This window comes from Polistes canadensis, unplaced genomic scaffold (assembly GCF_001313835.1).
Source record: "Polistes canadensis isolate GaletaPanama2010 unplaced genomic scaffold, ASM131383v1 scaffold_119, whole genome shotgun sequence".
Classification (NCBI taxonomy): domain Eukaryota; kingdom Metazoa; phylum Arthropoda; class Insecta; order Hymenoptera; family Vespidae; genus Polistes; species Polistes canadensis.
In genome coordinates this window covers 12,453-25,408 of record NW_014569666.1, presented here as the reverse complement: position 1 = coordinate 25,408, position 12,956 = coordinate 12,453, and the positions used below count along the sequence as shown (strand labels likewise).

Genomic DNA, 12,956 nt, shown 5'->3' with positions numbered 1-12,956 from the left:
GCGGTAAGAGACCGTTTGCCGCATGTTTTCCGGCCATTCGTCATTTTTAGCGGTCGACTTTCGGTCGATGAAGTATTAAATTATATTTCGCCACAATGATTAACGATCCTGAGATGTGTTATTAAACTTTAAAGCAAGCTGAGACATGAAATTCTTGCTAGGGAGAAATGGTCAAACTGTTATTCTCATCCTCCATCATTTTCCATTACTTTTACTTTATCCTTTTGCGTTAATTTTAACTTTAATAACATATAAAATGATACAATATTTAGAGTAAAATTAATCAATAATTTATGCATATGATCGTCCAAAAAAATAAAATTGTAATACTTACCAAATGAATTATCTACAATGTTCGAAAGTATCAAACAGAAATAGAAGTTTTCTCCTTTATAAAATCTCTTTTATAACATATATTTTCTTTCTATCTTGTGCTATCGTTATCATGATACATAAGAATGCTTTTCAAACTTCTTTATCACAAATAATCACAAAAACTTTCTCCAAAATTGTTCACACCAAAATAGATTCAAGGACCTACGTTGAAATTGTTGAATAACTAAATTTCAAATTAAACAAATGAAAAAGGAAACTCTTGCGCATGCGCAATAAATTCCTGATGAGCGGCCTTTTTGAATTTTATTCGTATGTAATGTAATGAATAAATAAATGACTTGAAATGAATTTATAAAATATTAATAAATTATAAATTTAAATATTTGTATTAACAAAACATTACATATGAAAATTTAATATGAAAATTTGTTGCTTTTTAAAGTAAAGTAAAAATTGCATTAAATTCGACCGAGGCGCTGCTGTCACACTCGGTAAAATTACATGCACGTGCGTCAAGTTGCTCATACAATGTAAATATAACAATATTTATCTACAAAAATTGTCTTCAATTTTTTTACATTTATTGGTATATTTTTGCAATGTTGGAAGATTATTTAATAAACCATCATTCATCTCGCCTAGAGCAAATATTAAATGCAACAGAGGAATATGTGCATTATTCAATTTATGTGAAGTAAACATTTACTTATTTGTAATTAAATATATCTTGTTATTGATTCACTTTGAAAACGTTCCAAATATTTTTGTAGCTTTGTATCTTTATTCGAAGCTGATCCTGAAAGTGCACAAAAGATCCTACGTCTTCCTAGACATTATTTACCATTATGCGATGAAGCAGCTATTAAGGCTCAAGAAAAAGTAGCCAAACCGCATCAAATTGTAAAAAAATTGGTAATTAATGTTTGGATATTTTACATTTAAATGTTTTATATTCTATTTACATTATGCATATATTTAGATTCATATTAGAATTACTGCTATTCCTATTATGATACAAGATGCTAAAATTGGTGAACTAGTTAGTACAAGTGGAATTACAGTTAGAACATCTCAGCCTTCGGCTATAAAACTGAAAAAACGATACAAGTGCAAAAAATGTAAATATGTCTCTATACTCAAGGTAAGTTTTTGTTTTTTAGACAAATTTCATATAATTTGCATTATATTGTATTACATAGAAGAAAGAATATTTTCTTTTTTAGTTTGAATGGGAACGACATATGTTTCAAAATCTTAAAGAATGTCAAGCATGTCATGCAAAGAAGATAGAAGCTTTAACAAATCTAGAACCTGATGATTGCTCTGATTACCAGGAAATAAAAATTCAAGAAAGTCTATAATTAGTTAGAAAAGTTAATGTAATTATTGCATTTTATATTCTAATTTTTTATATTTTATTCAATAGGAACAAAATCAAAAGGATGCAAAAAAGTCTTGTATGGTAGGATTACAAATTATTTTATTGGATGATTTAGTCGATAAATGCAGACCAGGAGATAGTTTAGAAATAAGGTATCTTTTTTATCTGATTTATAATCAGTATTAATATAATAATCAATATCAATATGGTCTGATCATGTATTTTCTATATGTGAAGTGGAGTAATTATACGTAAATGGGGAACTTTGACAGTTGGACGGCAAGCAGAAGCAACAACACTGATGATAGCAAATAGTATTTCAATACGTCGTAAAGTATCTGACACTACATTTTCCAATCAAGAAATGCAAGATATTTTTGAAAGTTATTGGCAACAACATGAGAACGATCCCTTGACTGGAAGAGACAATATACTTGCATCAATTTCTCCTCAAGTATACAAATTGAATTCATTCTAAATAGAATATTATATAAAATTCATAATTTATGATTTGCTAAAATAACATACAATTGTCTATTTTTCTCTTTCTTCAGCTATATGGAATGTATACAATAAAATTAGCATTAGCTGTTGTTCTAGCTGGTGGTGTACCAAAAACAAATGAATCAGGTGATTTTATATAATATATAAATATAAATTAAATAAAGATAAATGATTTCAAGTAAAGTGTAATAAATTTTACAAAAATGTACAGGTACACGCGTTAGAGGTGAACCACATCTTCTTATGATCGGTGACCCTGGAACTGGCAAGTCTCAATTACTTCGTATTGCTTCCAAATTGTCAACAATATCTGTTCATACAACTGGTATTGGTACAACTGCAGCTGGTCTTACAGCTGCTGCTGTCAAAGTTGGTTTCACTTTTAATCAACACTTATAGTTGGCAGTTATATTATATATATATAAATTAACTATATCAAATAAAATATTAAATAAAATATAAAAATATTAATGCATATATATGTTCAAATTATATAGGATACAGATGGTTGGCATTTAGAAGGTGGTGCTTTGGTATTAGCAGATGGAGGTGTTTGTTGTATTGATGAATTTAATACAATGAGTACTCATGACAGAGCATGTGTGCATGAAGCTATGGAACAACAAACAATATCAATTGCCAAAGCAGGTTTAGTGAGTACTTTAAATTCTCGATGTACAGTTATTGCTGCTATTAATCCAGATGGAGGCACATTTATAGATGGTGAAGAATGGAAAACACGCTTGGGAAATCCTCTTTTGTCACGATTCGATTTAATCCTTCTTCTCAAAGATAATAAAAATCCAGAATGGGATGAAATGGCATCTGATCATATTTTAAAAACAGCTTATGAATTTAACGATACAGAAACTCAACCGTAATAAAATGATGTAAAGCAGTAACTTTACTTAAAGAGAATATTATAACTATAAAAACATATTATTTCAGAGATACAAAGCAACAGATAGATTCTGTAAGATCAGGACTATGGTCAGAGCAAATTTTACGCGAGTATTTCACACATATACATACTTTGAAACCAAGTCTTACAGTAGAGGCAGAAAAAGTTATTAGTGCAACTTATCTTTATCATAGATCCAATCCAAGCAGAAGAGCAGAACGAACCACTGTACGACTTTTAGATAGCTTGGTCAGGTAATATATTATTTTACAAAAAAGAAAAATTGTGCTGTCATTTAAATATTAAAAAATATTCGTTTCGTAGATTAGCTGAGGGTCATGCAAGACTAATGTTTAGATCAGAAGTGCAACTAATGGATGCTATAATTGCATCAGACTTAACTGGTACTCTTACAAGTGATATGGGAATTGGATGTCCTTTTCCTACAAATCCAAAACACACATATCATTGTAGAGGTAAATTTCATGTATTGTAATATCAAATAATCATATTAATATAAATTAATTTTATATAGTTGCAAATATTAAAATATTTTATAAACAATTATAGGAAAGGAGATATTAAGAACTCTTAATTTGCAAACGCTAGAGTCATTCCTATAATGTATTATACGTATGTATATGTAAAAACCAATTTATGATTATAATATTTCTGAATATTTTATATATTTTTAGTCTGACATTTTATATTTAATTTTCTAACACGAATATATACATTTAATTGTTATTTGATTAATTAATATCTTCAAAATTTTAAGTGTTATAGTAAAATACAATAGTCCAAGGCAAAATTACAAGTATATATTATTAGTTTAGCAATTTAATATTCCATTATCTACTTTTTATGCATAAGTGTTTTGTAATATTATTCTCAGTACCTATATTGGCAAATAAAATAGTTTATACATGGACCTTTGGAGTTTTAATTTGTTATTAATAGCCGCAGAATATTCATTGAATTTTCTTAAAAAACATTAATAATTAATAATATATAGTTTTTATAATAAACAATAAATCTCTTAATATCGATTTATAATTAATTATAAATAAAACGGATTTTTTAAAACGACTATTCTATATAAGAAAATATTGTAACTATGAATTTTTTATCACGCGAATTTGTTGTAGATATTAATTGTTATATTAATTAGAATACTTATTTATTTAATATATTAATTGTCAATAAGTTGCACAGATTATAAGAAGTTTCTTTAATTTTTTACACTTTTATCTTTGACAATACGCTATGTCATCCCTACTAAAGATTAATATAACAAATTTTTATGAAAATTTGATCAATTTCAAAATAAATTACAAGTACTTTTCTCGGCAAATACAAGCATTAAAGTCTATGTAATATGAAAATTTCAATGTAACTTCAATAAGAAATAAGACTACATTTCATTATCTTATATAGTAAGATACAAATGAAATGTGTACAATTTCAGAAATAATAGGAAACCATATATCATCCACAAAAATTCAGATAATAATCAAACTATAACATACTTTAACAAGTTTATCACATAGACGGATTTTACTCACTAACACATTTTGATTTAAAAACTTTCTAAAACTCAATCAATAGAAACATACATCAATATATAACTACATAAATGAATCTTCCATGTATAAAATCTAATGCATGTAACAGATAATCTAACTTATGATTAAAAGCAGTCGAACAAAAATATTGATATTAAAAATAGCGTATTTTGATTAGGAAATTTTCATCGTTTGTCTTTTATAATTATTAATTATTTTCTGCATAAATTGTATATAGTTCACTTTTTTTAATAAAATACATACAATAAATGTGAAATAAACATAATTTCACATATTATATTGTTTCTTTATAAGAATATATGCTTCTGTAATACAGTGAATACTAATGAATTCAATGAAATAATAACAAAATAACATGCAAACAAACTTAGAAGATTTATGAATTTTCAGTATGATATGAAGGCAGGATATATTTCTATCCAAATGATTTTGTTAATTTAAGATGTCCTTAGTAACGGGGCTGAGCAGCAGCGTTAGCCATTTGTGTACGAACTGCAGTAGCTGCTACATTGCTTGCAGCATTTTGGACATGTTCATTACGCAAGAAAGTTGTAGCAAATTCTTGTTGCGCCTTTGATACACTTGCATCCGATGTTCGATAAATTCTATGAATCTACAATAATTCTCATAATATGATTTGCAAAATCGTACACGTGTGAAATATGTATAACATAAGATATACATCGGTAAGTCTAAAATTCACAATAGATAGAATTTAATAAATAATTAACATACCTTGGTAAGTAAGAGAAGATCACCACCAGCTGCGATGATAAAACAAAAAGCAATGAGAAGTAATAAAATTCCAACAAAAATGCCTGCAGCAGTTGAATTAAATGCAGTAATAGCTGTTATTAATCCGCTGAAAAAATAATAAACATTCACAGAAAATCACATATATTTTTACATTAATATATTAAATAAAAATATGTAAGTAAAGCAATATTTTATATATATTACCATGAGCCTAATCCAGGTATACCGATAGCTTGTATACTTGTAACAATTAATTGAAAGAAGAAGACAAAGAAGAATACCATAAAGTTGAAAGAACTATCATTCCTAAAAAGAAAATAATATGATTAATCAATATATTATTAACAAAATGTACTTTCATACTTTTATTTTAATTTTTTAAATAACTTACTTAAAAGCTCTATATGCCGGTCTAAACCAGCACAGAAATGAAAATGGTGTAAACAAAATAAGATACAAGATACTAAGACCAAATGTTGTTACATCCTTACTATGAAACATCAAGGCAAATCCACCAACCACATTCAAAAACAATATTAAACCATGAACTGGAAAATCAAAAAATGTTTATATATTTTTAATTTCTCCCACTTGCATTTAATAAAGCATAATAAATGGACTTACACATCCACAAATAATACAATTGTCTCACTATCTTTTGAAACTCAGCGTGAATCTCCACATCAATATCCTGATAGAAGCATGGTTGAAAACAGCATCTTTCAGGTAATGGTGGCCAATTATTTCGCCTTGCTAAAATATCACAACTTATAATTTATAGAATGATCTTTAAAAATAATAAGAATTTTAAAAACACTTACGATAATATGGTGTATTCCTCATCTCTTCTTCTCTCCTTGCATTCCATTCTTCCTCAGTTCTTTGCTGCAATAGATATTACATTTCTTGGAAATTATCTATGTACTATGACACCTATTGGAAATGGCTATATAATGACTAATATTTAATGACTTAAATTGCTGTCCAAAATTTGTAAAAGAAAATATGAGATTATATGCGTATAACATATTACAAAATTTGTCTCAAAGTCCAATTTAATCTTGAATGTGTATTTACCTCTGTAGAAGGTGGCAACGTGCTTCCAAGCACTGCTTTCACTGTTTGCTGTGGAGTACGCGTTGGTTTTACTGTTTCCTGTATAGTAGGCGGTACTTTCACTGTTTGCTGTGAAATACGCGAATACGGAGGCGGTGGAGTTTCTGATCTAAAGGTTGATTGAAAGGTTGAAGGTTGAAGTGTCGCTGGTTGCTGCGTTGCTCCTATTCCTCCATAAATAGGAGGATTTGATGCACCTCTGACTTGTGCAGTTCCTTGCGCTACTGTCTGCTCAGAAAAAGGATTGTAATCTTCGAGGCCCTTACTAGCAGGTGTTGAAGCGACTGCCCTTTTTATTGCCGGATCCTATAAATATGTATGATATTAGCACGAATTATTTTCCATAGCATTAATCATTTTAAATGCAATACCTAAAATTAATATATATATAACCATGATAATTATTAAATAAAATAGATAAATATTGCACCGTACGATCAAATACTTGCATGTAAATATTTGATGTTAAAGAAAATAAATTAAATAACAACACAATTTAATTTAATAAATTCACACCACATAGTAAATTGTCAATATAAAATCCAAAAAATATGATAAATATTTAACCAGTATTATTTTGTTCTAAGTGTTTCTATTAAACATACATAATTCTCACCACTGATATGACAGGAATGGAATTCTATGTACTTACCGAAAAAGGATCGTGAATAGTAGGTTCTCCAAATGGATTCTCATCAAAACCAGACATTTTTGAGATCGTGCACTTAATAAAATTTACTTTATCAAACAATTTAGAGTTATACAATGAACTAATAATGTGGAAATAATCTTATCTTAGGAAAGACTAGACTTTACAATCCATCTCTTTGCGGTTACACACGTCATGTCAAATTTTCGACTGCAATAATCCCTATACTTATTAAAGTGTTAACTCGTATATTCGCAATGCAGGAGACGAAGAATAAAAAAATATAGTGAACAGAGACAGCCAATAATATCTTTCTCGTGACTTCCCTTTAACCGTTCTGAACTAGTGAAGTTGGCTTGCAATCAGATATGATTGGCGATTATTACATCCGATCTCGACACTTTCAAACTTTACATTTTAATTTATTATCCTTCATTCGTTTATTAAACGTTCAATTATTCAAAATCAATATATTCAGGCAACGAAATTTGAAAAATAGTTTAACAGGTAAGATCATATAACTATTCTCGTTTTAACCTTTTTTTTAGTTTTTAATTACGTATCAGTTGGCAGTACTTCTACTTCATAGTTTAGTTTTTTTGTGCGCGGTGTATATTCTATTCTATGCGCAGAAATTTATTCCATTTTTGTCTATAAATAACAAAATATTTGCAAGCAATAACAGAAACGTCAGAAGTATTGTCTTCATAAATATTCTATTATTTGTCGAGTATTTTAATACACGTTATTGTAATCATTAAATGGTGTGTATGTTTAAGCAAATGTGTTTGTGAAGTTTTTGATCTCCCTTCTTACTCAATTATTTCTCTAATAGAGAAAGACTATACAGAAACGATTTTTTTTTCAATTTTTTTAATTTATCAATATGGAAAATCATAATGACGAACAAGGAAAAGGTAACTTTTAAAGTAGTTTCAATTTTCAAATATTCATTGAAAATTATAACTTCATGCTACTTTGTTTTTCGTTTATGTCGTTATTTAGATTTTAAATTTAATTAATTAATAGCATTGATATGTATATATGTGAAAATATCTATATATTATATAGAAATAATATATATTCTAATAAAATAAATGGTAAGCAACAATTTTTAACGTTTCTGTATCATTTTTTTCTCTCTCTCTCTCTCTCTCTCTGTCATCCATTTTCTTGTTAATAATAATAAATATTTTTTGTAAATACATTATAGAATATCTACAATTGTATTGTTATGCAATGAGATATATATACAACAAGCAAGTGGAAGTAGGCATTCTTTATTAAATTAGAAATCAATTGAGTAAATTATTGTCCTGTTAATTCTAACTACTTATTTGATATCTTATTTGAAACAAGTATTCTTGTAGTTAGGTGATTTTTATTTTATACATATTAATGAAAACAAATAAATTTTATACGAAGGATTATTGTACGTATATAATAAACGAGTACAATATATTTTTATATATTGAACGTATACATATCTATTGTGCATTTATTAGACAATAATCCAAATGAAGAAAAGCCTGGCCCATCCTCAGAAAATTCCGAATCACAAGTGGAATCAGAAGATTCAGGAATGGAAAAAATACGCAAATATTTACTACAAAAATTAAAGCTTTATGACTCGGATAGCGAACAAGAGTCAAGTTCAGTTCTTAAAGAATTAACAATAGATGGTATTGTAGATTACATAAAACAGAATCCAGATTGTAAAATTATAACAATGGCTGGAGCTGGTATTTCCACGTGTAAGTTAATTTTTATTTTTTTTTTAATTGCATTAAATATGCCCTTAAAAATAATTTAAATCGTTTGTTTTAGCTGCAGGAATTCCAGATTTCCGTTCACCTTCAAGCGGACTTTATCATAATTTAGAAAAATATAATTTACCATATCCTCAAGCAGTTTTTGAAATAGAATTTTTTATGAAGAATCCAGAACCATTTTTTACCCTCGCAAAACAATTGTTACCTGAAGGATTTAAACCTACACCGTGTCACTATTTTATTCGTCTTTTACATGAAAAAGGTTTATTATTGCGTCATTATACGCAAAATATTGATACATTAGAAAGAATTGCAGGATTGCCGACAAACAAATTGATAGAAGCTCATGGAACATTTTATACTGGTCATTGCATTAAATGTAAAGCACCATATACGCTTGAATGGATGAAAGGTAATAAATCTTATTTACTATATAAGTATAAAATGATATAATGGATAAATACAAACTTTATATTAATTAATAGAAAAAATATTGGAAAGTGTAATACCAAAATGTGAACAATGCGAAAAAGGTGTAGTAAAACCTGACGTGGTATTTTTTGGTGAAATGTTACCTGAACGTTTTCATCATTTTGCTGAGAGAGATTTTTCACTTGCTGATCTTTTAATTATTATGGGATCAAGTTTGGTGGTGCAACCTTTTGCCTTTCTAGTTGACAGGTATTTTATTTACTTAAAATATAAATCACATTTAATCTTATTAATTATCGGTTTCTTAAATTCATTTGACTTGTTTAAGAGTAAGGCCTTCCTGTCCTCGTCTTCTTATAAACAAAGAAAAAGTGGGTATGCAGGATCGTTTATCCAGATTTTTAGGTTTAAATCAAGGTTTAATGTTTGACTCTAAAAATTCCAATTCCGGACGAGATGTTGCTTGGTTAGGTGATTGTGATACAGGCTGCCAGTTGCTAGCTGATAAACTTGGTTGGGGTGTATGTAACTTTTTAACTTATCCGTTAATGTATACACAAAACAACATAAAAACTAATTCGAATTTCTTTTTTAGGAAGAATTGAAAGCATTAATAAAACGAGAACATGAACGTCTAGATGCAGAAATATCCACTGTTAAGAATTCATGAAAAAATTGTACAAATATACGCGTAACAGGAAATATAAATTGAGTCTTTCAAATTTATTATTAAATATTATTATCTTAATATTGTTAAGCCTGTTCTTTACGCATAAAAATATCTTAAACAGCATTTATACCAACAATAAATCCGGACATAATTTTTAGCTAATTTTATTGTATCTTAATTTAAAAGCCTTCTGTTTTTTAAATCAAATTTCATGTAAAATAAAATTCTTTAAGTATTCGATTTATCTTTAGGACCTATTATTTTATCTGATTTATGATAAATCCACTTACGCAGATATAGCGGTACCAAAGAAATGGCCGTTTAAAAATTAACAATTTTTCGATCTATTATTCAAGAATATCAAAACATTAAAAAAACGATATTGCCGTATAAAATCAATCGGAATGTGTATTATGAACGTATTTCCCCCCATTGATAATTAATAATTATTTTTATACTCTAATGTACTCTTCTTATATTTAAATTTTATTGTTTAAATCCCTATACATAACATTACACATACCTACTAATATACTTTGAATATTAAATAATTTAAGTCTAATTTTTTATTAGAAGAAAATTTTATCTTCAAAGTAATCACTGCACAGGAACGTTAAAAAGATCTTAAATATAAATAGAGTACATTAGAGTATTAAAATAATTGTTAATTAATCGATGCAAGTATCTATTGTTGTCTAAAAGCTCGGAGAATGTGTCCCGAGTACTTTCCTCCTCGAAATCCGCCGTTAGACTGGCACGTTATCCTCTATCGAAGTATGACTTTTCGAACGTTGCGCATGTGTATAAATGGAATAATACATCTAATTAATAAAATTTAAGATTATAACGTTCTGATTTTAGAATTTTTTTCATATTTATATAATTCTTTCAATAAAGGCATATTTGTTTTAATGTTTTTGCGCTGTGATGATTTCGAATGAGTGGGGTAATATTTTCATCTAATAAAACATAAGATCAAAATTATTTGATATTCAAAGTATGTTAATAGGTATGTACTGTAGGTATGTAAGGACTCGTCATGATCTTGGAACGCTGCTTATATAATACTAATAATAAACGCGAAAATATTATGGTGAAAATTCGCGATTGATTTTTATGAACAAGATCTCATTTAACAGAATAAATAAAAATCTAATTGAAATTCATTAATATACTTTGAATATTAAATAATTTCTATGTGATATTTTTTTCGATGAAAATTTCTCCCTCCGATGTCATCACTGCACAGGAACGTTAAAACAAATGTACATTAGCTTAAGCAATTACATAAAAATAAAAAAAATGCTAAATTCAGATCGTTCTAATCTTAAATTCTATTGATTAGATGCATTATTCCCTTTAAACACATGCGCAACATTAGGAAAGTCATATAAACAATATTCAATAAAAGCACTTTCATAGAGGATAACGTGCCAGTTTGAAGGGGAATTTCGAGGAGAACGGTGCACTGGACATATATTCCGAGCTATTAGACAACAATAGACACTTGCATCGATTAATTAACAATTATTTTATTGCACTAATGCACTTTACTTATATTACAGAAAAATTTTACCCTCGAAGTCATCACTGCGCAATTATTAAAATAATTACATAAAAGTGATGAAAATACTAAAATCAGAACGTTATAATCTTAAATTTTATTTATTAGATGCATTATTCCCTTTATACACATGCGCAACGTTCGGAAAGTCATATAAACAACTTTCGATAGAATAACTTTTTTATGTGACAACGTATCAGTCTAACAGGAGATTTCGAAGAGGATGGTACATAGATCATATATTTCGAACTTTTAAACAACAATAGACATTTCTATCGATTAATTAACAATTATTTTAATAATCTAATACACTCTCTTTATATTTCAGATTGTTTAAACAAATATGAACTAGTATAAACATTACATACTTATTAACATACTTTGAATATTAAATAATTTCGATGTGATATTCTTTTCGATAAAAATTTCCCTCTCCAAAGTTTTCACTGCACAGCAACGTTAAAACAAATGTACATTTGTTTAAACAATTACATAAAAATTGAAATAATGCTAAAATTAGAAATTTATATAATTTTAATTTATATCTATTACAATTAATTTTCTCGTTACACACATAAGTAACTTTTAGAAAGCCATTTAAATAACATTCAATAAAAAAAACTTTTTTATATGACAATGTATCAGTCTAACAGAAGATTTCGAAGAGGAAGGTACATTAAAAGGGGAGTACACCCTTATTTTTAGATTACAATATACATTTCCATCAATTAATTAACAATTATTTTAATATTCTAATATACATTCTACTTATATTTCAAATTGTTTCAGCACATATACATTGGTTTAAATACTACATATCTATAACGTGCTTTGAATAGAAAATAATTTTGATATATTTTTAATTTATGTTTTCTAGATGACTATTTTAAATTTGGTTTCGTTACTGGGCCGAATCGTAAACATTTAATGTTTCGATTACTTACATTGTTTTTTAGTCAGTTTATTGTTAACAGTTCTTCCAGTGCTTAATCATGCCGAGGATGAAAGGTCCAAATCGGCACGAGTTACTGGTTGTAATTATTCCACAAAATTATTGACGAGCACATGAGTTATTCCAAAAAAGGAATAATCCTTTTTTGGAATTGCTCATGAAAACTGTATATTTTGTTGTATGTTATATTATTAGTTCAGGGTAGGTCTTCTTGTCTCATCGGTTAAATTCATTTAATTAACAGTGCAATTAATTAATGCACTTTTCCTTTTTATTACGTATTTCGTTCGCGTTTAGTAGTGGTGAAATCGAGTATTAATTTACTCGATTTCGTCCA

At 27.7% G+C, this 12,956-nt stretch overlaps 3 protein-coding genes across 8 annotated transcripts; 2 read left to right on the top strand and 1 right to left on the bottom strand.

Annotated features, from left to right (window-relative positions):
• Positions 1-776: 776 nt before the first annotated feature.
• LOC106787896 (DNA helicase MCM9-like) lies at positions 777-4,053 on the top strand. 3 transcript variants are annotated; one of them, XM_014750648.1, is made up of 12 exons: positions 783-1,030; positions 1,107-1,248; positions 1,316-1,477; positions 1,560-1,685; positions 1,763-1,869; positions 1,955-2,171; positions 2,272-2,347; positions 2,433-2,590; positions 2,719-3,098; positions 3,170-3,376; positions 3,447-3,598; positions 3,693-4,053. In XM_014750648.1, exons 1-12 carry the CDS (start codon positions 936-938, stop codon positions 3,743-3,745), a joined length of 1,875 nt encoding a protein of 624 aa, XP_014606134.1. In that variant the 5' UTR covers positions 783-935; the 3' UTR covers positions 3,746-4,053. The 3 variants fall into 3 exon arrangements, with proteins under 3 accessions (XP_014606136.1, XP_014606134.1, XP_014606135.1); XM_014750650.1 differs by lacking the exon at positions 3,693-4,053 and having other exon boundaries at positions 777-1,030; positions 3,452-3,486; XM_014750649.1 differs by lacking the exon at positions 1,560-1,685 and having other exon boundaries at positions 784-1,030.
• An 865-nt stretch (positions 4,054-4,918) lies between these two features.
• On the bottom strand, positions 4,919-7,318 carry LOC106787899 (secretory carrier-associated membrane protein 5A). Its single transcript, XM_014750655.1, has 8 exons — positions 7,233-7,318; positions 6,542-6,886; positions 6,286-6,349; positions 6,089-6,217; positions 5,856-6,012; positions 5,669-5,770; positions 5,444-5,570; positions 4,919-5,321 (listed from the first exon to the last, which is right to left on the bottom strand). The coding sequence occupies exons 1-8, from the start codon at positions 7,287-7,289 to the stop codon at positions 5,157-5,159; spliced, it is 1,146 nt and encodes a 381-aa protein (XP_014606141.1). The 5' UTR covers positions 7,290-7,318; the 3' UTR covers positions 4,919-5,156.
• Positions 7,319-7,584: 266 nt separating this feature from the next.
• Positions 7,585-10,347, top strand: LOC106787897 (NAD-dependent protein deacetylase sirtuin-2). Of its 4 annotated transcripts, none has more exons than XM_014750651.1 (6): positions 7,585-7,736; positions 8,735-8,983; positions 9,057-9,413; positions 9,487-9,682; positions 9,762-9,954; positions 10,029-10,347. In XM_014750651.1, the coding sequence occupies exons 1-6, from the start codon at positions 7,598-7,600 to the stop codon at positions 10,101-10,103; spliced, it is 1,209 nt and encodes a 402-aa protein (XP_014606137.1). In that variant the 5' UTR covers positions 7,585-7,597; the 3' UTR covers positions 10,104-10,347. The 4 variants fall into 4 exon arrangements, with proteins under 4 accessions (XP_014606137.1, XP_014606139.1, XP_014606140.1 ...); XM_014750653.1 differs by lacking the exon at positions 7,585-7,736 and adding an exon at positions 7,812-8,146; XM_014750654.1 differs by lacking the exon at positions 7,585-7,736 and adding an exon at positions 7,837-7,993.
• The last annotated feature ends 2,609 nt before the right edge of the window (positions 10,348-12,956 follow it).

What these genes read in the sequence shown, in the direction of transcription:
- LOC106787896 (XM_014750648.1), top strand. Translation starts at nt 936, where the DNA reads ATGTTGGAAGATTATTTAATAAACCATCATTCATCTCGCCTAGAGCAA. An exon ending in TTGCATCAATTTCTCCTCAA is followed by an intron (nt 2,172 to 2,271) that starts GTATACAAATTG and finishes CTCTTTCTTCAG; the next exon opens with CTATATGGAATGTATACAAT. An exon ending in ACCAAAAACAAATGAATCAG is followed by an intron (nt 2,348 to 2,432) that starts GTGATTTTATAT and finishes AAAAATGTACAG; the next exon opens with GTACACGCGTTAGAGGTGAA.
- LOC106787899 (XM_014750655.1), bottom strand. Translation starts at nt 7,289, where the DNA reads ATGTCTGGTTTTGATGAGAATCCATTTGGAGAACCTACTATTCACGAT. An exon ending in GAGGAATACACCATATTATC is followed by an intron (nt 6,218 to 6,285) that starts GTAAGTGTTTTT and finishes GTGATATTTTAG; the next exon opens with CAAGGCGAAATAATTGGCCA. An exon ending in ATCTTCTCTTACTTACCAAG is followed by an intron (nt 5,322 to 5,443) that starts GTATGTTAATTA and finishes GAATTATTGTAG; the next exon opens with ATTCATAGAATTTATCGAAC.
- LOC106787897 (XM_014750651.1), top strand. Translation starts at nt 7,598, where the DNA reads ATGATTGGCGATTATTACATCCGATCTCGACACTTTCAAACTTTACAT. An exon ending in TGGAGCTGGTATTTCCACGT is followed by an intron (nt 8,984 to 9,056) that starts GTAAGTTAATTT and finishes CGTTTGTTTTAG; the next exon opens with CTGCAGGAATTCCAGATTTC. An exon ending in CTGATAAACTTGGTTGGGGT is followed by an intron (nt 9,955 to 10,028) that starts GTATGTAACTTT and finishes TTTCTTTTTTAG; the next exon opens with GAAGAATTGAAAGCATTAAT.